The 24,051-nt window shown below is 43.8% G+C and overlaps 1 protein-coding gene across 14 annotated transcripts in view; it reads right to left on the bottom strand.

Moving 5' to 3' along the window:
* The window catches only part of RIN2 (Ras and Rab interactor 2), a 284,987-nt gene that overhangs the window by 69,380 nt on the left and 191,556 nt on the right, over positions 1-24,051 (bottom strand). The window contains exons 1-2 of one of the 14 annotated variants that reach the window (XM_048078926.2): positions 20,869-20,992; positions 17,327-17,426 (exon numbers count right to left, since the gene is read on the bottom strand). The exons of 7 other annotated variants lie outside the window; for them this stretch is intronic. In XM_048078926.2, coding sequence (XP_047934883.1) covers positions 17,327-17,389 — 63 coding nt within the window. In that variant the 5' untranslated portion in view covers positions 17,390-17,426; positions 20,869-20,992. Of the gene's footprint in view, positions 1-15,056; positions 15,189-15,897; positions 16,215-16,413; positions 17,229-17,326; positions 17,427-20,868; positions 20,993-24,051 lie in introns of those variants that run through there. 6 more of the 14 variants (XM_048078929.2, XM_066995461.1, XM_048078928.2 and 3 more) reach the window with 6 other exon arrangements.

Below are 24,051 nucleotides of genomic sequence, written 5' to 3'. Positions count from 1 at the left end.
TCTATGGGATTTGGTATAGAGTATGAAAATTAGCAAGTAAATTTAAGCCTCAACATCATTTCTAAGACGCTCATAATTTCCCTTAAAGGCTAAGGCTATGACTACATAAAGAGTGATTGTTTTATGAGAAAAGTCACCCACAACTTCAACCAACACCTGTGTTCTAAAACATTTTCAACACAATTTCTCATACAACTCACACTCTCATACTTCTTACTTGGGGAATTGGGGGGGGGGGGGGGGGGGGGGGGCGGTGAAGTCATCCAGGAGATGTTTTCTTTTTGACAGACAAGGGAATTTCAGACCCTCAAATATTCAGAATCTACAATTTAGTTTCTAAGTATACTTTTACCAACAAAATGTGAGAGAAACCAAAGATGACATACTATTCTGACAAATACTGCTTATTGTTTCCTCTTCTGTTCAACTTCTTGACAGCAAAAAGAAAAATAAAATAGAGCAAAAACAAAAAGGTTATGACACATGGCAATGAAACCCAGGAAATTCAAAGCTTAAGGCTGCTGAAGTATCTGTCCCAAACCAATTCAATTCCTCTTCCTTTCTTAGTAATATACGCTGTGTGACTGACAATGTTAGCCTCCCTGGCTTGGGTTTCAGTCTGCACAACTTCTAAGTCATGTAAATACAGGCCACCCTTCCTGTCCTCACGTTGCTCCTCTTGCCCCTCCTTCCGAGGAGGACTGTTCCCTCTGACCTCGCCCTATACACTTCCTCTCTGGTAACTACCCTGGGCAACCCCTTCATCTTCATGCACCTTCTTCTGCCACTGCAGACTTGGCAGTTCTCTTCACTTTTTGCAGTTTTTGTTATTTCCTGCCTCCAGCTAAGACTCTTCTCCTTTTCTCCCCCTTTTTCCCTAACATCTGCACAAGGATCCTAGAAAGCCAGATTAATTTCATTTTGTATGACATCTCCAAGACCTTGCATTTTTTTTTCAGAAGTCTGAGCTGCCTTTCCAACCCCCTCCCCTTCCTCCAACAATATGCTTGTATTGAGGTGGTGGTCCAAGATCATAGCCCCAACAACTCACCTAGCTGCTTCTTTCCTCAAGTCCCTCAAAGGACTGGGACATACTCACTCCCCTTCACAAAGAGCAAGGAATTGATGCAACGGCCACCAACGGCTTAAAACCTCTCCCAGACTGCCTTCATCTGGACAAGGGAGGAATAAAGGTACGACCCCCTCTCCAGATTCTGGGATCAGCAGTTTTCCTTTCTCTGTCCTGCCTAGTTTTGACCCCCCAGGGGTACAGAGAAGATTATCACCGTTAGAGTTTGCTTCCCCAGCATCACCAGCACCCACATCAAGACCTATTTGATTACTAAAAGCTTCTGTTTCCCTGCTGGATTCACAAGTTCGTAAAAACTACTGCAAGAGGAACTCCTAAAGAAGGAAGCGTGGGTGTTTAATTCTCCACTCTTCGTTTGCTTGAGTAAACAATTTGTTTTCTCTTCTCTCTCCCGGGACAGAGTTTCGAAATAAGTGCTTTAGAAGAAAATAAGCCTCATTCAGTGAAATGGTGAAACTGGGTTAAAGTACCAACAACAGGAGACCATTCTAAACTAAAACACACTGGTGACTCCACAAGTTTCATATACTTAACATAAACCTCTAGTGTAGGAGTTAGGTAAAGAAATACAAATGAGTGAAATTAACAAATGCTAACCTGGATTAAACGTGATGAAACCCAGAAAATGAAGTACCAGTCATACGACAAGATATTTTCTAGGTTTAATTCCTGCTGGCACACTGGCACCAGAAGATTTCCATGACTGCTAGCAACAAACACTGGCAATTGTTGTGCATAGAGAGCTGGGGCTAACCATACAGGAATGTTTACTTTCTGCTTTTACAAATGAGAAAAATAGTTTGAATAACACAGCTAACAGAAACAAATAATTCTTTCTGCAGATAGTAACAAATCTGCCAATGACTAAAAATAGTTCTGTGGTTATATACCACAGTTTCAAGACCTTGCATGGCATTATGTTATTGCTTCTATATCTGATACAAGCTACTCCTGTACAGTTTCTTTGTACCAATTCTGTACGGTGCAAAAACATATCATCAATAAAGCCTATTAACTGCTCTTAAAATGAACACCAAGTTTGTCTCTATTCCTCTGCAACTCAGCTGCAATGCGTCCTCCCCACAAATATAAGCTCACATCTCTGAGGAGTCAAAAATCTCCGGAGTAACTTGACCTATAGCAACGGAGTGAGGGGAACTCAATCCACCCTCAAAAACTCATCACTTCTTTCCCATTCTGCATTCCTTCGAAAACCAAAACACAGAAAAGGCAAGTCAAGGAGGAACTAAGTATCTTTCTTTTTAGTTAATTCCTTCTAGTTAATTCTTTTACAGTTCATGGACCATGACCTCACTTGCAGGATCACTGCTTCCACTGAGTCCTGTCACCTCCTACATGCAAGGTTCTACGCAGCCCTTACTGGAGAAGGTGAATCTTTACGATGCCCAGCAAGTGGTTACCAGCCTCAGTGCACTCTTCCATCTCCTTCTTCATCAGCCCAGAGGCGTGGCTGCATTCAGCTGGGCTCCTTAATGCCCCCATAGGGTTCAAAAGCAGGAGCAAAGCTCTCCTGTTTTCTTTTGCAGCCCAAAGCATAACAGAAGCAGCTGCTGTCAGCTGCCAGCCTGACTGCATTCAGCTCATGGTTTCAGCATTTATCCTTAGCTCAGAGGGATAGAACCATTTGTTTTTCCTCTTTTCCCCTTCAGACAAAAGTTATATTCCGCAGAATACAACTGCAGTGCTCCTTCCTGTCTGGGGAATCTATTATTCAGCAGCACACAGTGGAAAGAGATCCAGACCATAACCCATTACTGTACTTGTGGGCAAATCACTTTCCACTCTTTGATTTCATTTCTCCTGTGCTTTGCCCGTCTTACCTGTGACATTAGCATAAGCTTTCTACCATTGCAGCTTCATGCAGCACCAGACAATCCCATTCTATCACCACTGCAGAGTTAAGCACCAATAGCCTTTTGTCAGAACCCTGCATTCAGTGCACTTTTGACAACTTTGGCTTCTTAATCTCTTGATCAGAAACGCATTCCGAGCCCACAAGCAGCTTCAAGCAGCTGCCACGCTTCTTAGCAACTTGCCACAAAAAAGCATCTCTCCAGTCTCTTCAGACATGTAAACTCCCAAAGAACCTATCTCTTTGCTAGCCACCAGACAGTAGACGAGTAGAAGCAAAGAGTTCTACAAAATGATCAAAGAGTCACCCTACAGGCAGAAATACCTTTTACCCCAGCATCAGCACCTAATCAAGCATATTCTTCATTCCTGTATGAATAATACACCCTTCCTCTTCTCAACAGATCTCAAGAGAAAATACTGGTAGGAGTCAACACATGACATATCAACATCTCAGGAAGCTTCTTCATGCTATGAAATACAACATTATATCTGACTATTAGTTTTAAGCTTAAAAAAAAAATCAAAGCATGTGAATTAATACTGCTTCTCTGTTAACAGTCTTCAAGTTAAAGACTAAGAGATTGGTAGTAACAACACTTCCAGAACTCATGCAGCACTACGACAGACTACCAGGTAATGCAATGGAAACATGATGCAATGGAAGATTGGGATTCACAGCACAAACAACTGAAAAGCATCATATGCTCTACTAAAATACACTTCTTGTTCAGAAATCCTTTGCTGTGCAAAGTTCAATTATCATCTAGATAAAAAAGCACAGTAACAGGCACAGATGATTTGGGGAGGAATATTAAGGCTACAGCTATATATCTTAGATGTTTCCAAGGCTGTATATTTAACTGAGATGACTTACCTCTTATTTCACTGGTATTCCATGAAAAGTATGACAAAAAAAAACACACAAGTGTCAGGTAAAAGAGACAGATCTAGTTCCTACCTTGTTTCCCTTTTTTCTTAGCACTGGAAAGTCATTGCAGAGCTGGCTCTAAAACTAAGCAACAGCTCTACAGCTTAAGCTTATAAGTGCATTATTTTCTTCATGATGTCAGGAAAACTGTAGATGAAAAGTAATTTTTAAAAAGCCAATACTGTCAGCTGACAGTTCTCCTTACATATGACACAATAACGCACATTACTGTGGGACCCTAGTGCTGGCTTGCCAAAGGAGCCTCAGGTTTCTGGAACACAGCTCATGCTTATTTCATTGTCACAGGCACTCCCTAGTCTGATTTTCACACAACTTTGCTATATTCTGTTCAGTTTTGGATGCTAACCACACAACTTGTTTAAAAAAAAGCCTACTACACATCAGCCTCATGTTAACCTCAAACTAGTTCCATTTAATTAGCGTTTGCCTGCCAGAATAGCTTTATGTAAGTATTTAAAGTCATTAAGCTAACTGTCTGATAGCTGTAGACAATTCTATGCCTAGAAATAAAAAGGAGTTCAAACAACACTGACGATTTAAAAGATATGCATGGTTTGCTCTCTGGCTGTTCTTCCACAAAGTTTTCTCCCAAAACCCAATCAAATCCTGTCCTGAACACAGAAAACACTTGACCAGAGGACTACTTTATCTCTTTCCTAAGTGACAGCCTCCAGAAAAACTGCTCATGATGCCACCTCAAAGCAGGGAAACAGTTTGTAAGAAGTCTCCTCAGACTGCCTATCCTGGCCCAGTCCATTTAAGGGTGTTATATCATCCACACTAAACTCAGAAACATGGATAATGCTGAAAGTTTTCAAGACTGGATGTCACAGTTAAGATACTTTATTAAAAGTTACATGATTTTAAGTACCAAATAGTAACATTTCAGCTCCTGTATCAAATCATATCACTGTTTATTAATAGATCCAGTTTTGCTAAATATTTATCTAACAGTTTAGAGGCCACAGATAAAGACAGAAATGTCTGATTTCCATTAACTGTAAATAGTATTTGGGCACTACTGCTAGCTAACGGAACGTCTAAACTTGGGCTGTTACAGCCCTGCCTGGAGCGGTAAACTTGCAGATGTTTTTTAAGAACTGTTGCACACCCCGCTCACTATTGGTATTGCTGCAACTGCAGAACATCCGGTGCTGCTGGAAGCTTGGCAAGTACTTAGTGGGGCCTTAGCAATCAACTGTACCCAAACTAACTCTTCCAAAAGCTTAGGTCAGAATCTTCTAGAAAGGCTGGAACTGATTCACTTGCTCACTCCGAGTTTGAATACTAAGCGGTGTAGCTGCTAGTGGGAGACAGAAAATATGTTCACATACGTAAGCTTGTTGGGCTACTGGCATAGAAGTGGGAAGGTTAGAAGGCAAGACAGCAGATACACTCGGAGCCACAGGGACCTGTCTCTTAGTTGCACAGTTTGCAGTGATATCTCTATCTGGTAGCACTTAAGGCCATACATTCAGGTCCAGTTAGCTAGTAATAAAACTAAACTGTCTTCCTCCCCAGATTCACAGCGGTATGGTCCTGCTTCCTCAGTTGAGGAGAAAAGTTGCATTACTTAGATATCATACATAATTAACTTTTCCAAAAATTCACACGGGATATCTTGTTTTGGATATTGTACACTCAGAACAAATAACACTCTACAGATGCCAGGAACAACCTATATAACCTGAAAGTCACAGAATCACAGAATTGAAGGGATTGGACAGGACCTCTAGAGATCATCGGGTCCAACCCCCCTGCCAAAGCAGGTTCCCCACATCAGGTTGCCCAGGCAGGCGTCCAGATGGGCCTTGAATATCACCAGAGAAGGAGACTCCACAACCTCCCTGGGCAGCCTGTTCATCACCCTCATCGTGAAGAAGTTCTTTCGCATGTTGGTGCAGAACTTCCTGTGCTCCATTTTGTAGACATTGCCCCTTGTCCTATCCCCACAAACCACCGAAGAGGTTGGCCAAATCCCTCTGTCTCCCACACTTAAGATATTTGTAAACATTGATAAGACCCCCTCTGTCTTCTCTTCTCAAGGCTGAACTGACCCAGGTCTCTCAGTCGTTCCTCACAGGGAAAGACCCCCTCATATGGGGCTCCAGGCCCCATATCATCTTTGTTGCCCTCCACTGGAGTCTTTCCAGGAGATCCCTGTCTTTTTCATACTGGGGAGTGCAGAATTGGACACAGGCCTGACCAGGGCAGAGTAAAGTGGGAGGATCACCTCCCTTGACCTGCTGGCCACACTCCTTTTAATGCACGCCAGGATCCCACCGGCCCTCTTGGCCACCAGGGCACACTGCTGGCTCATGGTCAACCTGTCGTCCGCCAGGACCCCCAGGTCCTTCTCTGCAGAGCTCGTCTCCAGCAGGTCATCCCCCAACCTGTACAGATACATGCGGTTGTTCCTTCCCAGGTGCAGGACTCTATACTTGCTCTTGTTAAACTTCATTTGTCACTAAGTCACTAGACTTAGTGTTTTATTTGCTTACAATCTTCACCACAGTTTTAAGAGTTAAATGCAATCTAATGGCCTACACTGCATTAGAGCTCATTTAACAAATTGCATCAGTTAAGAAAATTATGAACAGAGAAAAACTAATGGACCATACATAGCTAGGTATAAATATACACAGCAGTATAAAGTATACACACCTGGCTGAGTGGAAAGTTTGCTGAGCATAAACTGTACCACTGATCTAACTTTCTTAAATTCACTGGACTTTTCAAGCATCACATTTCAGCGAAGTGCTCCAAGTGAGCTAGTGAATTTGCTAGTGAAATAAATGGTATCTTCCCATTCTGATGGTCTCAAAGGGCACAAAGAGCCTTGACACAGGAAATGCTTGTAGCCAGTCTGTCCCTACCTTGAAGGGAAGCCTCCTTATCAACAGAATCCTTATCAATGGGGAATGAAATGTCCATCCACATTTGGAAACTGCAAGGTTCAACAAAGGAAAAAAAAACCAAACCAAGGAATTTTCCTATCATGGCCAAGATGTTGCTCGCCAGCACAAGTTTTAACTACACTGATAAAAAAACATGCTTTTAGTTGTGACACAAAAGGTTGTAAGTAACAGCGTGTTGATATTTTAAGACTACCTTCTTCAATTCTTTATCCAAATCAATTCATGTCTGTGCCCAACAATGCAGTTAAACTGAGTAGTGTGTTTATTCCAAAGCCAAGACTTTTCCTTAGTTTTGCATTCTGCATTCCTGTGGTACGATTAAAAACCTGCACTGAACTTTGTTAGGTGGTCAATGCTAGAACTAAGAATGACTAGAGCATTTTTAGAACATTATCATCAACTACTGAAAGACAACTATTACCTACTTTCCATTCTTAAAACACGTAATATAACTCTAAGCCTTAAGCAAAACACACATTATACAAGCAACACACAGAACATCAGTGAAAGCAGACATAATATTATGTATTCCTTGTCTTGAAGTCAAGCATAAATTTAAAAAGCTTCAAAGCGGCTCTCAGGCTGTCATATTTAAAAACAAAGCATGCCTCCAACTCACTGTGGAGTAGTGAATGACATGGTTCACAAGATTAAACTGTGGCATGACAGAAAATAACCATCAGCAAAGCAGGATGCCCGGTATGTCTGCTAAAAGGGCATGCATGTGTTAACATACTAACGTTAGCAAGGAACAAGACATGCAAGAGAGCCAAAACAAACTTCTTGACTTCTAGAGTTGTTGTTAACCGTAAGGGAAAGACACTATAAGCAATAGCTAACATGTGCCATCACTCATGAAATACCAAAGGGTGAAACAACATATTTCATACAGATGATGAAAAAAATGAATCCACGCTTTAACAAACTAATATTTTTCTTGGCAGTCCATACCTTCTAGAAAAAAATTGCAATAAAGTACTTTAAGGGACATGTTGCAAAACAAATGATGAGAGTATCTTTGTAGGGAATCCCTGCCAAAATGGATGAGCTGTGCATTTACCAAAGTAAAACAACTTAATTATTAATTAAAATTTTTATGGAACCATTACACAAAGTTTGAATTAAGCAAAGGAAGTTTTACTGCTGTCTTGATGGTGATTTTGTTTTGAATTGGTCAGATAATCCGAACATTCCAAGCAATGCAGTTTGTAAAGCATTTACTATGCAAAACAAAGACCACTGATTTGAGTTAGAACCAAGGCTTTCCATGTAGCTCCTCGCGATAAGCTGGCAACACTCAAACTTTGCTGCTGTTCACTAAGTATTCGTTGTTTTTGTCATAATAAAGTTTCTGGGATTCTACCCCAGTTTAAACTAAAGCCAAGGCCCATTTCTCATGTGGCAGGGGAGGCACAGATGGAATCTTTCCATGCCATTGGAGAGGGTCCGGCAGTCTTGACCCACATACGCGAACAACTTAACTGAACAGCTTTATAAGTTTAACATATTTAACTAGTGGAAAGATTTACTCATGGCTCAAAGATAATTCTCTAGCTTGTCAAGTATTTATAACCAGTTTGCAAGGACTTCAGCAGGAACTCCCTGCTCTAACAGCACGGAGAAACACTTCAGGATATGAGTTTTACCACAGCTATTAAGTCAGTCAAGTTCAAACTACCAGCAGTAAAAGTCACAGGACTGAAAATTTATATTTTCTAATCACACCTTCCAAAACTCAACTCTCATTGAACACTTACTAACTTCCAAAACCACCACTTTAAAGAGCTGTCTCTAGACCCTTATAAAAGCAGTGTATGAAGCAGGGTTTATACTGTGGCACACATGCAGACAATTTAAATCACCTGCAGCACCCCAAAGGTTTCCAGACAGACAAACCAAACAGGTGTGGCCCTTAGCAAACACAGCACACAGACCCTGGCTTCCTCCTTCGAAGCTATGTGAAGCATTCAAATTATGGTCTTCCATCTTCAATTAACTACTCTGAACACTGAAGCAATTAAAAAAAAATCCACAATCAGCCATAGCTAAAATAGCTTACCATGACAGCTTACCAAATACTGGCATCTCAGTGTTGCCAACATCTAACTTTTCATAAGGAATTGCAGTCTTGGGAAGTTATACATAAAGACATGCCAAGGCCCCAGCTGGCAGGAGGAGTACATATTTATTGTTGTGAAGATTATGTTATGTTTTTAGAAAAACACAACCAGGAGAAATTCAGTTTAGAAATCGAACTTCTCTGCAAAAATTGGTGAGCAGTTTCTTCCACATGCAGGTCCAGACCAGTCAGCAAGCATACTCAAACTTTAGTCCGCGCCTTTTTCCTAAACGAAAGCTATTACAAGGCTTAGTTATGGAATTAACGTGAAGCCAGCGTAAAAGGCGGCCCCTTGCCACACTGGCCCAGGGGCACAGATTGAACTGGGAAATAACAGCTGGCAAACCTATCTTTTGCTCTGCATCAGGCAAGCAATATTGTGCCAGAACATTTAACTTTTGCTTTAAGCACCTGACCAGGCATCTGCAGGGTAGGAAGATGAAAGAGGACACTATACTATAGCAAATAGGGTTTCTCTACGCACTCACTACTGTCTGCTCTTGCCACTCATTCAGATCAGCCCTTCAGATCTGCTTATGTGCTCCACAGCTTGGAGTCTTCATCTGAACCAGTAAGCTCTGCAAGGAACACAATCAAGACAGTCAAGCAAGCATTTCCATTGCCTTCCACACATTCAATCTTAAATGTGCTTAAATATATTTTAAGCATATGCTCAAAAAGCATCATCCATAATGAGAAAATTTTAAGTGAAGGATTAACAGGAAAACAAGGCTACAGATCTGCACGCAAGTTAAGAAAGGGAATGTTAACATAGGTAATGCAAGCCACACGCAAAAGGAAAACTCTTTGGGTTGTTCTCATGCTGGAAGTATGTTTCAACAAAGTCAGGGTCAAAGAACCCTGGGAGTTAATTACTGGAAAACATGGATCTGTATACAGCAAATATAAAGCAGAAGTCACAGACATCACTTTGGATGCAAAAACTGTAAAGAAAACCACTCAGAAAGTCCCAGAAGTTTTGTTTTTTCTTTTCCATTACAAGCCACTTGTGCGACCATGTTCAGAGCACTGTTCAGTGCTGGGCACTTGGCCAGAGACATTCATGTTCTGGAGCTAGTGGAGTAGGAGCAAGAACTGCTCTCATTTGAGGGAAGCCCCTCAAAAATTAAGTTGTTTCTGCCTCTAAGCCTTTAAGCTTGAGCCTGGGGATGGAAGCTAACAGTTACCTCATTGTCAACGTACAGGGTTCTACTGGTTGGAATAGAGCAACAATAATCTGCAGTTAATGAATTGTCCCTTAGTATTTAAATATCTTACCAATAATTCAGTGATTTCAGCAGACTTGTCAGAACTCAGGAAGAAGACACTGTCTGCTCACGTGCAAAGTAGGGCTTTTACTCCTCAGAGACAAGTCACAGGTAAGAGATCTTCCAAGAACTTTTATTTACAAGGCTATCTAAAAAACCCTGGTCCAAGAATGGGAGAAAATGCAGTTCCTTTGTCTCATACTAGCCTCCTGTCACACATCATCTTCATGTACCGGAATCCTCCATGATGCAGCTGCATTTTATATAACATGCAACACAAAGAGGGTCACTGCTGGCAAATCATATATGATAAAATAATTACACATCACAAAATACCTTTGATTCCTGTCAGAGGATTGGTTAGACCCTGATAATTTCCTTTTGCTACTTTCACTGTCATGGCAAGATCCCCGTACTTCTCTCTCATATTCACACTGATGGTAGAATCCCTACCTACATACAAACATTTAAAAGAATCAAATACAATGCCTACAGGTCATACTGAACCACTAAAATTCACTCCTCAGCCTTTCAAGAGGAAAGCACTGAAGTCCACATACTATTACAACTGGAGCAAGACATTCTGTATTGTGAGTACTATGTTCAAGTAACTGCAAATCAAATTAACTTGGATTGTATAGTAGTTTAATATTCTCCAAGTTCTACTAAGCAACACTATGAACGGGTAAACCATCAATCTTACAAGACATCCAGCGTTAGTAACTTCTCTTTGAGAATACACATACATCTTTCAGCAAGCTTTCAACAAACGATATATGAGGGAAAAAAAACCAACGTAGGCAGAAGTACGCTTTTAGCCTTCCTGCAAAACAATTTTCAACTTGATTTGAAAAAATGAAGTGTGGCCTCTACATATGCAGGCTCATAAAAATTACAATCGGCAACACGTTACAAGGATAACACCAAACTCTTAGGACCAATTCAGCACTCACAACTGACAGCATAAATTCATGAGCAACTCCCTTGAAGTTGATAGAACTATGTGAATATAAAAATTAATGTAAAGAGAAGAATTAGGCCCATCCTCTTTTGATTCAAGAACCATTCTTATAAGTAATGAACTTTCCAAGTATTAGAAATTATTGGATTTTTAGGCTACATTACTCCGCCTTTTGCTTTATATATTTAAAAAAAGAGAAACATTTGGTTGAAAAAATGCAATTACACTTCAGTCCTAAAACTCCTACCACACTTTTCCACTGTATCCTTGGGCACCAGATGCAGGATTTGGTTAACACCCTACTCTATCTACACACTGTGGAACCAAAGAACTCCCTCCTCAGCCACCAGCCCCTTCATACGTCTCCTCCTTGCCCAACTCTCACACAAGCACTCTCCCCAGCCACACTACCCTACGGATAGGAAAAAGCAGGTCAGCTCTGCTTCGAGGAAAGGGGCAACAAAAGGGTGACCAGACCAGGCCCGCTGGCACGATCAGGCTGCCTGTTGGAGGCACAGACAGCAGCTGAGGAAGGCAGAGGCTGTCACTGCCACTATCAGCCAGCACCCACAGCTGCAAGCCCTGTCCTCTCAGCTAGGCAGTCCAGAGGAGCACACCTACCGGGACAATGCTTGCTGCCTGAGAAGTCATTTCTTGTCCTCTCTGATGAGGCACAGGCCATAGGGTAACATTACTCAGAATGACCTGTGCTGCCAGAACACTTCCCTATTGCTGTAGTATTACCATGTTGGTTCCATGGACACCACATGTTACAACTGTTAACAAAGGACACCTGTTAACAAAGAAGTATACATTTTAAGCACGCTTTTCACAAGGGATGCTGTGACTAGGTCAAACAGTACAGCAGCTACAGTTGAGGAAAGGACTTGTGCTTCCACACTGTGCTAACTAACCTTTGTCTTTCCAACCAAAGCAGGCCCTTTCCAGCATGGAAACAGTCAGGGGCTCAGAGTCACCGTGATATCTGAAAGGCCCTTTATCACCTTTCATTTCTTCTGCAACTTTAGGGAACAGGAAGGCAGAGGGAAGTCTGTACATGTTTGTCTTAGCCCACCTAAAAAGAGGTCCTTGGCTTAAGCCAAATTAAAACAGACTGATATCATGTGGGGACTAGACCAAAAGCAGGACCAGGCCACATCAGCACTTCAGATTCACCAGCCAAGAATGTGAAGCAGTAGCAGCTGCCGTTCCACAAACAAACCATGCTACAGCTCATGGCAGCTGAGACACAGAAAATTCCATGTTCCTGCCAGTCTTTCCTCCTTGTCCTGCTCAAACTGTAAATACTCAGATTCCCAAACAACTATGGTAGGTTGAACCATAATGTCATTTAGGATTGGGTAACTAATCAGGTGGTAGAATATCAGATAGAACTAATGACAATAATAGTCCTAGTCTAGGTCATAAGCGCCATAAATGATAACAAGTGGACATAGCATCCTTTCCAGCTCTCAGTAACGTGCTCTGTAAGACTATACTGCTTCAACAGTACGTGATAACTGTATTGCATTAAGCGTCTTGCTGTAGCACTTTGCATGTCAGGAGGCATTTATTTGCTATGTTCTAAACAGACACGTATTGGAAATAAGAGTCTCATATCCATCCAATTCCTTCTACACGACCTCTGTGTTTCATTACCAAATGACTAAATCTAACACAGAGTACCAAATATTTACAGTACTGTCCCCTCTCCCAGTGCGCACCAATTGAACGATAAATGACTTGAACAAAACAAATGCTTTAACTGGCAACACTTGACTCTGCTTAGCATTCTTCCCTTTCAGTAAGAAATTTTTAACAGTTTTTTTTTTGTTATTGTTTGTTTTTTTCAATACACGTATCTTGATACATTCTTATTACAGATGAGAGGTATCAAATCTCATTTTGGAGACCTACATGGTATGCCAAGTATTTAGATCCATGGGTGAATGCTGTTTACCCATGGAGCCTACAGTGCACATGACCACAGTGCCAGTTTCCTGCATGTTATTCACTGACACGCCTCGCTCTCTGCTATGGAAGGCAGGGCCACAACTTTGCTGTTCAACCCCTTTCAGCTCCTGATCTGAAGCCACTCAGTAATCATGTAGGCTCGGAAGCAGTGACTGCAGCTTGGTAGCACTTGTTAAGAAAAGGACTGAGACCATGCCTGCTACAAATACCACTACATCCATTCCCTCCCACTGATGGGAGATAAATTACATTACTGATCACTACAACGCAATGGCTACACTAGTCTGCTAGACAACAGAAGCTCTTTAGCTTCTGTATTGGAAGAACTGTTTTGCCTTCATGTTTTTTAAAATAAGCACTAGCTCCTTGGGGAAAATTTCAATAACCACAGTATCCATTTGCTGCCTCAGTAATTACTGTATTTTGATCCATCTTTATCATATAATTAAAAAAAAAAGTCCCTCAAATCCCCTTAAGTAAACAAACCTAATTGTCTTCTACTTTAGACATATTTCAGAGCAACAGGAGCCAACTTTCCTAGTTTTGTTAGCCACATACCAAAATCTTCATGTGGCTGATCACAGGCTATATGATTCAGAGAACTAGGAAAAAGGATGCAGTAGCAGAGTTTCACAGAGGTGATGGCCACATAACCCCCACTGGTTTGCTGTTAGACTGAAGGACACAAAGCTGATGGGCTGTGCAAAGAACACTGGAGCAATGTGCTTAAGTCAAGAGACCCTCTGGCATGCCTTGTCAAACTGAGTCAGGGACACGTTACCGGCATAGCCTCACGCCACTGACATGACACGGCCCTGACACAAGGGAATCCAAACTGTTCAAAAAACAAGAAAAAACACCAAACCCACACCTTAACCACCAGAACTCTCACTAGCAGTGATTACACTTTCTTGGATTTCCAAGATGTTCAACACAAGTTTCTCAAGCAAATGTGAATTCCTGCAGCTTAATGTGATTAATTTCTCAGTAGGCTAATATTTATATTACTTGTCCTTTCAAAGCCTTAGCCTAAGAGGAAACCTATATTACTGCTACTGCACAAACAAATCCTCACAGACTGACTTATCAGACTTACCTTACCCTGGAAGCCCATTTCCAACAGCACAGTCTGATCCTTAAACCCAGCGGGAAGTGACACCAGCAAACAAAAGATTTAAATGCTTACAAGCTTACCAAACAGAAACAAACTGATCTACTGATAATCCCTTTAAGAAAATATTCCACACCAGCCTCAAAAGCAACTCAGTGAGTGGATTCCTAGCAACATTCGGGAATCTTGTTTCACGTAGCTGTTCCACCATCATTCTGAGAAAAGTCAGTGTTGCTGGAATTCTTGGTAATTATTACTTAGTTGATGTTCTTAATTAATACAAAGAATAAGGCAGCAGGTTTACTACAAATCCTCTCAGTGAAATTAAATGCATCCTAGGATTACACACAGCAGAATACAAAAGACTGTTCCACATGAGTGTCCTCAGAATCAGAGTACAGCCTTCCTGCTTAGCTGTATGATTAACAGACAATTTATCATAGTCTTTCTATGTCAGCTTATTGTAGTCTTTCTTTCCTTGGCTTAGTGTAAGCACGGCTTTGCAACAATTAAAACATGAGTGTGACATCAACATTAGTCTCATCCTAAATCCCAAACACAGCACCATACCAGCTACTAGGAGGAAAATTAACTCTATCCTAGCCGAAATCAGGACACTGCTCAACTAACTCAATACACAGACCCCAACAATTAAGTATTTTTAGAGCTAAATAGAACATTAAATCTAATGAAAATTTACATAAAACCAATCTGGCCTAAAAAAATTATAAGAGCTTTGCTCCGCAGCTATAGTGGCATGTTTCATCTCAACAAAACACAGAAATACTCACAAAGCCAGCACAGACGTAGCCAAACTGAACATGGAGTTGCTGCAGAGTCGTATGGCCTGCAACTCCGTTTAACTGCTCTTCTAAGCACTGCCTCACCAGCCATATAGCCTGCACCTAGACAAATGGGTGGTTCTGCAAAGAAAATTAATTCCAGTCACTTTACAAGCCTCTCAGCTGTTCTCCGTAAACGATCTTCTAATGGCAAAAGGACACCTCTCCAAGCCCTGTCACATTTATCAAGGCTGCTTTTGCCTGCACAGAAATACCAGGTGGAAACCATACTCTGCCCACCCCTCATGAACACAGGCACATAAAGATGTGTCCTAGGTAGAGGGGATAATGTGTAGAGGGGCTTAAGTATTATTGCCTAAAGAGGCATCAGGTGAGCAGAGCACAGGAGAGCTGAGCATGCTGAAAAGATGAGAAGACAAAGCTGCACTGACAGAGGCCAGTACACCACCTGCTTTTCTACACCTCTGCAGTCAGACCTGGGGGATTCGATATGCATTAGCACAATAACACTTATGAGGAAGTAATTAAGGAGAGGAACTGCCGAAACTGAGGCTTCGAGCCGTCCTTCTGGGCGACAGGAGCCCCCGTTCCAGTCAGGGGCGCGCCACAGACGCCCAGGCCGGTGGCTCTGACTGCAGCCGGCACCGCGGGCCTGCTCCGCTGGGGCTCGCGTGACCCGACCGCTGCGCCCCGGCCCGCAGCGCCCCCCAGCCCCACGGTAGCCCCGGAGACCCCCGGGCGCCCTTCCCCCGCCAGAGAGCCGGCGCGGCCCCGGGCGGGCCGGGGGCCACGCTTCCCCCACGCCCACGGGGAGCCACCGCCCACTCACCTCTCGAGGCCGGCCCGGATCGAGCGCAGCCCGCAGCCGGCCAGGCCGGGGCGCGGGGAGGAGCTGCGGCTTTGTGCCTGCCGCAGGGCCCGGCCCGACCCGGCCCGTGCTGCCGTGGCCCCTCCCCCCAGCTGGAGCCGGCTCCCTCGGACTATGCGCCTGCACCTTACCACCGCCCTCCTCCCGCCCCCGCCGAGCCCGGGGAGCTCGGCACGGCCGGCGGGGGCCGCTCGGTGCCGCGTTCCTCGTCTCTTGGCCGGGCCGAGCTAGGCCGCGGGGGACGGGGAGGCCGCGCCGTTCATTGCCCCCGCCTCGACGGGCACCTGAGGCGGCGGGGCCGGGGTTCGGCAGCGGCCTGCAGCGCTCAGTGGGTCCGGGCGGCCGCTGGAGGCCCGGCCTGGGCCACTCCCCTGCCCGGCGGGGCGCCGCCACGGCCGGCACCCGCTCGCCGGCCCCCGCCTCCGGCCGGCCGAGGGTTCGCCCGGCCCCGCGGTGGGCCCTGCCGCGCTGCCGTACCTGTGTGCGTGCCGGCGGGACGGGCCCGGAGAGCTCCTCCTCGCGGGCTTCAACAGGCGCGCTGGGAAAACAGCGTCCGAGCGGTTTGGATGTGCGCATTCCCCAGGTCGTTCCAGGGTCCTAACACCCAGTCTTTCACAAGGTTATCATGCTTACTGCAGGGCGAGTTACTTCAGTAACAAAACAACGAGCGCGAGATTTTCCTTCCCGTTTGGCAGCTGCTTTCTCCATAAATAGAATACCGGTTAAATGCCAGCAACCGCACTGAAGATAGCAGCTGATAGGTCGAACGTGATTAGGAACATACTCGAGGACCCACACGGGTGGAAAATCACATTTAAAGGAGGTACTGCAATTCCAAAATCCAGATTATTAAAGCAAAAGGTAGCTTTGGGGAAATACCACAAAGCAGTACTGTCTTAGTTACAAGGTGATGACATTTGCATTAATCCAAGGCTTCCATAAAAATGGCCATTAATCCTCAGGCATTGGAAGAGACGTGCCTGGCTCATATTGATGCAACCACGAGCGGTTTCTCTTGCTGCAGCTTTGATGTAATCTATATCTGTCCTTTGACAGAGTGGTGTGAAACTTCTGGTGCAAGCTGGAGACAGCTGAAGTAATCCTGCTTGCAGGTTGTAAAAGCTGCTGCATGTTCTACAATCCATCTTGAGCGCTACTGAAACCTTTCTGCTCCAGATGCCATGCATACCACTCTGAACTTCAACATTAAAAAACTTTTCAGGCAGCCTTGCAAATGGTACTAACATGCAGTTTTGCAGTGCCTGGCTTCGCATAACTCATTGGAGCCCCAGCTTTCCTCACAAAGTGTGGCGAGACACCACTGCCCCTAAAAAGCAATTGAGAGCAGTGCAATGAAGCACCTGCCAGCCAACAAGAAAAATTGACCCACCTCAGTAAGAGTGGCAGAGGAGCAGGTATGGGAGAGATCCAGCCCAGGGATGCACACAGGCATGCCTCTTCCCTTGGGATTCACAAAGCCCACCGGCCCCCTGGCAAAAGAGAACAGGGTCACCATAATAAACATGCTCTTCTCATAGATCTCTCACGTCTGCTACCATGGGACAGCCACCTGCTGAATTCACCTATCAGATCAGGTCCCATGTCACCCCTACTCACTGGAGTGGGGACAACAAAGTTGCTTACCTTGCACACAGCAAGCAAGAGGCAGTAAATGAAAGGCAGGTATTGACATACATGGCCCTGCCAAACTGGAGCAGTGCTGAGCTCCAAAGACTGGAGGCAATTTACTGGCAAAAACTTTGCCACACACAGTCTTCCAAGTACCTGAGAAGATACCAGGTGAAGTTTCATGGCTTGTGTTTCTTATTTATCCCTAATTGAGACACTCTAAATCCAACTGCAGTCATGAGTTTGGCACAGTCTTCTAACAAATACAGTAAGCCTGCAGAAAGGTTGATTTTTTCCTGAGTCCTGAGCTACTGGGCTGTATTTGTCATCATGTGGGCATGGGGCAGAGACCAACATGTAGGCCAAAGGCTCTAAGCATTGTTGGGATGCCCCACAGGGCTTGACTAGTCTGGACAAGAAATGGCACTGTGCCTTGCCAGTGTTGCTGCACTGCTGCAGACACCCCTGCGAGGTGAGGTAAGGTAAGATTTCCCATGTAGCTTGGTTTTGACAGAGCCTGGGCAGCATGTACTTTAGCTCTGTAAAAATCAAAATGCCTGTTTCCTATTTCCATCACAATTACAGAGCAAAACAGTGTTACTGGTGTTTTGAGTGCATACTGAGGAGATGGGAAATGCACTTGCTTATCTGCTGTCACACCCTGGCAATTGCAGAAAGGAGCAGCAATTATATCCTTCAGCTAGCTTCTCTCATGGTGGCCAGAATTTGTGTGTCAAGAGACTGCATGCTTCCACTGGCTCCTGTCCTAGAAGCCTGACATATCACCGTGAGCTTTGCAGGAGGAAGGAGAGAAACAAGCACTTTGCAGAAAAGGCAGATGAGTCACTGGGACCTACCTCCTGCGCACTCAGCACATTGCTGCTGCCCCACGGGAAGGCCTGTGCGGTCTCCCAGCCATGGGTTTGCATCCCCCCAACCTCTGGTCACGTCCACTGACAGCTTCAGAATAATCTTTTTTCACCTTAGAACATGATTTGTGTTTCAGTTGTATGTGACAGTGATGTCCTGGTTTCAGTCAGGACAGAGTTAATTTTCCTCCTAGTAGCTGGTAGGGTGCTATGTTTTGGATTAGGATGAGAAGAGTGTTGATAATATGCTGATGTTTTAATTGTTGCAGAGCAGTGCTTACACTAAGCCAAGGACTTTTCAGCTTCTCACTCTGTCCTGCCAGCGGGCAGGCTGGGGGCGCAGCAGGAGCTGGGAGGGGACAGACCCAGGACAGCTGACCCAAACTGGCCAAAGGGGTATTCCATACCATCTGACATCACGCTAAAAAATATATAGGGGTGGCTAGCCGGGGTGGGGGGCTGGCTGCTTGGGGATAGGCTGGGCATCGGTCAGCGGGTGGTGAGCAATTGCATTGTGCATCACTTGTTTCGTACACATTATTAGTAGTAGTACTATTACCATTATTATTATTTTCCTGTCTTAATAAACTGTCTTCATCTCAACCCACAGGCTTCACTTTCCCGTTTCTCTCCCCTATCCTAGAGAGGGAGGGGGGAGAGTGAGCGAACAGCTGTGTGGTGCTTATCTGCCGGCCGGCCGGGTTAAACCACAACACTTCAGTACATTCAAAATCTTATCTCTTAGCAGTATTTTGTGTATTACACTTCAGGCTGTAAGTCAGATTTCTTGCTCTGATTTGTAAAACAATGCTAACGCTCAGCTATTTGTTACAACAAAGGGAGGAGGGATGTGAGAATCAAACTGCATGAAGAAGGCACAACAAAAACTGCTTAAAAGCAAAACTAGCTGTTCTGCTCAGTTTTCCCAATGACTTTTTCATACAGTGAGCAGAGAGAACATGGATACTTACACACAGGTGAGCCTAACATAGTCACCCATGTCATACTTGACTGCTATCTGCTTGCTGTCTGCTAAAAGCTTGTTAATGATATTAGAGAATGTTTCCTGAAAGAAATGGTATCTTGTGGATTAACCTGGTTTTCAAGATATTTTGGTTCCCTTCCCAGCTCTGCCTGCACAATTCTGAACAACTAACTCTTTCTGCTGGTCACACCATTAACTGCAGGGCACGAGCACACATATATTAAAGATTACAGTGCTCTTGTACTTACTGAACTAAAGGCTACACGAGTAGGACAAAAATGAGGCTAGACAAATATGGGAAAAAAAGGGTTGTTTCTGCTTCTTCATAGGGCCTTTTCAATATGGAAAAAGAAAACTGTCCGTCTTCCATTTTCTGTACAAATGGCAGACACACTCTTTACAATTCCTCAGTCCTGTTTCTCTTCTGTAAGACTGATAGCAAAGGACTGGAATCAAATTGTTTATGATTGCTACTCTCTACATCCATGGGAGGAGATTACTCTTTTATTATTTTATGGCACTGTGCTCTCAAGTTCATCTCTCTCAGCATTGTCCCATTAAGGGAGATCTGGCCAACAGCTTTTCAACACTCCCCTACATCAAAGCAAATTTTCATCATGGAATTCTGATGAGAGATCCAACAACCAGTTCATCTTCACACTCCACTGAAGAAAACAAGTAAGTGCAAATGCTGCATAACTGCATTTCCAGCTCAGTAGCACGTTTTGCCTTCCCGCTCTTCAAGTGGAAACACTGGGTTGAAAACAGTATTCAGATAAAATGTATACCTGTGCAGGGACTCGGGAGCACTTTGACACACCAGCTCTTTAAGAAGGTATGGACCAGAACCCTAACGTTCTCAGAAAGCCCCCACAGAGTGCATGCCAAGAACAACCCAGGGCACTACGCACATTCTGCCCTCTCAGAGGACTCATGCAGGCAACCCTCTCTGATCCTGTGTAAGGAAGGATCAGGTGCCACAGCCCCCACACCTGCTCTTGCAGCAGCCTTGCTGGATTAGGGATCAAGGCAGGAAGGAGCAGTAATGAGCCTCTGGCTGCCAACGAAGGCTCATTCCAGCTGCGTACATGCCAAAAACTATTCCTCGCTCTACAGTCCGAGCCAAAGTGATGTGAGAGTAAGGATGAAATCTCTGCCCAGAGAGACGACTGCCAGACACTAGCTGTGATTAATCCCAATGAATTTGGGAAGAGTCAGAGCCATATTCTAATCACACTACTGAACACTTCTCTTTTCTTTGTGGCAGCATGTGGGGAAGAGGTAGTAAGATCTGTGTTTGGGTAACTGTCTCCTTGCTTCACCTCAATTTGGAATTGCTGATGTTGTTGCAGACACACTGCAGAAGCACAGCAACATGAGCTGACTCCAGCTTGGACATCAGTTTTAAAGTGCTCAGAACTACCAGCTACAGAGGAAACTAGTCTCTACCTTCATTATGGTAGTGGAGGTACTGGCAAAGGGGAACACACTCTCATTGTTGTCCAAAAATAGATGCTGGCATTTCCAGTCCTTCTTCTAAGACTGTCTTATCTTGCAGGAAGGTAACGATTGAGAGTCATCCTTTCATCTTTCCAACACTACTGGAGAAGAAAAAAAGGGGAAAAAATGATAGTGTTTGTAGTCAGGCCATAAAATTGTTTGCTAAATAAAGTCAACTGTGCTTCAAATCTCCAGTTACAATGAGAACTGGTATATAATACCAATCTAAGAGAAAACAGATCACGGGAGAGCACTGTTAACAACTAATTTTCTGTCACTTCTGCAGGATGTTATTATACCAGTGCACTGTTGAGCTAAGCCCAACAAAAACGTATTAATACAATTTCAGCTTCTTAATTAGTACCGTCAACTTCTGCCTATTGCTTCCCAAGACTTCCACTGCTGCAGCATGCCTATGTGCATGCGCTTTTTTGTGCCTGTAGTCAGTGGCATTCTAAGGTGGCAGCAGGCATTTGCTTTTATCAGACAGACCAGACCAGAACAAGTCTAGAAAAAAATCAGGCCCTTTGCTTTGGTACCACCAAGAGTGCCACTATTCAAGGAGGGAAAAAAAAATGCCTGTAGCTATGTTAAAAGCTCTTGCCTTTATTAGTAGAAGTATTAATGTTTATCAACATGCTTTCAAACTGTAGTTAAATATTTTGCCAGTGGTTTGCAGTTGTTTGTAAAAGCTGCCTGTTCCAGAAGCTAGTATGCAGTCCTGCAGTTTGAGAGATTTCCTCAGACTAATTTGAGTTAAAGCCCTTGCTTTCCTCTAGTGCCGAGCAAATTCAGCTGTGTGGAATAAGGAAAACTACTACAGAGATGAACAAAGTTGACTTATGTGTAACTAAATATTGTTACTATTCCTCAGAAAGGCCAAGCACAATGAAGCCAAATAGTAGGAGGTAAGAGGACTAGATCATGCCTAAGATGCAATACATGTGAGATCAAGTTCATAACCAGTTATAGCCAAAGACCTCCATCAAGTTCAGCAGATTGCTACCTACTTGTATGGGGTGTGCACTCTTCAGGCTAGAGAGAGCTGCGATAGCCAGGAGTGAGGACAGAGCTGCAACTGGCCCATGTTCTTGATTTTCCATTAAATCAGATCCATAGTCTACTGGCAGCCAGATCTGAACATAAAGATCAGAATAACAAGAGTAAGTAGTTCTGTGATTAAGGATACTGAGATCTGGCCTACTAGATTTAATATTTTAATCTGCTAAGTGTATCACTGCTCTAATCACAGTCACATGCAGTAGCTGAAGATTAGAGAGACAATTGATAACCCCAGCTGTGCCACACAGATGAAAGGTATCAGGTGGACTTACAGAGGAAATAAGGTATATAGAAACTCATTATTTTCCTACTGAGACAAAAATATCCCTTAGTATATGACAGAGAGTATACTCTGGAAAATTGGAAGCAGATATTGAAAATGAGCAAATCCTGGCAGTCCTAATGCATATGTGATGAAACAGTTATTAATACTCAATCCACCAAGCTCTGTCACTAAAGAATACCACTCCTGATGGTGTTTGTAAGTCTATGTGCCCTAGATGGCATTGCTCTGCAGCGTTAGAAAATGCAACTCTAGAATCCATGCTTTCACTGCAGTCAACACAAATTTTAGGCAGAAAAGTGTTGATTTAAGTTCGCACACACAAAAACAATAGCAGAGCTCCTTTTCAAATGTTATTTGAGACTTTTCCACTGCAGCTGATATATTAATTATACTACATTTTTTATTCATTCTTTAAAGGCTCACTTGTAAAATCTTCTTGTGTGAACAGTTATAGTAAGCAACTGCTCTGGTTTGAAGTGGTTTCATTGCACCTGCTCTCTCCAGGCTGTAGTATTTAATTGTTTTTGTTTATTCCATCCTACTCTTCTCTAGCGATTTGCTTGGCACCATGAAGGAGGTTATACCAATTACAGAGCGCTGTTTGTTCCCAACAGTTGGAGGCTGAAGACAAGACTCCTTCTCCCTCACTACTAGCTGCAGCCCACTTACAGCAGCTGGAGGGGAAGTAGGCAGCTGCTCAGCTGTGCTAAGAGGTCTGATTACCATCACCGCAGGGAGGAAAAACAAACACAAAAAATCAACATACCTGCAGTTTGTCCTGAGTCCTGTGCCTGCATATTTCCCTTTCAGAAGCATAGCCATGTCTCCTCTTTGCTTTAGGAGCTTTTCAGAAAGCACAATGGGTTGGGAGTTCCTGTGTGCACTTCCCAGCACCAGGGATGAGGAAATGCTGACTAATAATGGGTTTTGGCACTGAAACCCCTAACCATTAAGCACCTTCTCTCTAGGGTGCAGTTGACATGTCTAGGCACCCCATGCAAGGACAGGGAGAAGCCCCAGCTGGGATGTCTGACTGGCCAGCCCACTGAGCTGGCAGATGCTGCAGCCATCCACTGAGATCTGTGACTGAGAGCTGCAGGGAAATGCCTCAGCCCTTCTGGGATGCATAACCCCATCGCTTCTCTCAAGAGGTGGGTCTGTCCAGGGCCTGTTCCAACTGAATGGGTGCTGACTGCACTTCTTTTTGGATGCCAAGCAGAGGCGGTGGTATCTCCTACTCTGCAAGCACATGCTCTTTTTATTTCCTGTGTCCCAGAAAGCTATAAAACACTTTGGGTGAGGGTTGTCTCGAAGCTCTCCTTTGTTCAAAAGATGAACAGAAAGAAAGGAAAATGCTTCAATTCTGCCAGTATGAGGTAAAATTCCTGATACCATGGTCTGTCCCACAACCACATTCTAGTTTTCCAAACTGTAAATTACATGGAATTTTTCTAAAGTAAAGTAATCATAAGGCTGAATCAAAAAAGATGCATATTTGGCATATCACTCTGTCAGGGAGTAGGGAGTGGGAATATCTTCAGAGTGCAACAGACAGCTGGAACAGCTTCAAATTGTGACGAAAAGCAAGATTATCTTTGAACCAGTAAACTTGTCATGGGGAAGTCTCTACAGTGATACAGCATCCTTACGGATTCCAACATACCTTTTAGGTTGCCAGCACACAGAGTCAGAATGCAAACAATCGAACCAATGGAAAATATTTTCATGACAACTGTTGGGCTTGCAGCAATGAAAGACATTTTCTGCGCTAACATCAAAGGCTG

This window comes from Anser cygnoides, chromosome 3, assembly GCF_040182565.1.
Source record: "Anser cygnoides isolate HZ-2024a breed goose chromosome 3, Taihu_goose_T2T_genome, whole genome shotgun sequence".
Classification (NCBI taxonomy): Eukaryota; Metazoa; Chordata; class Aves; order Anseriformes; family Anatidae; genus Anser; species Anser cygnoides.
The sequence above is the reverse complement of the archived record's forward strand: the minus strand, read 5'-3'. Positions and strand labels throughout refer to the sequence as shown.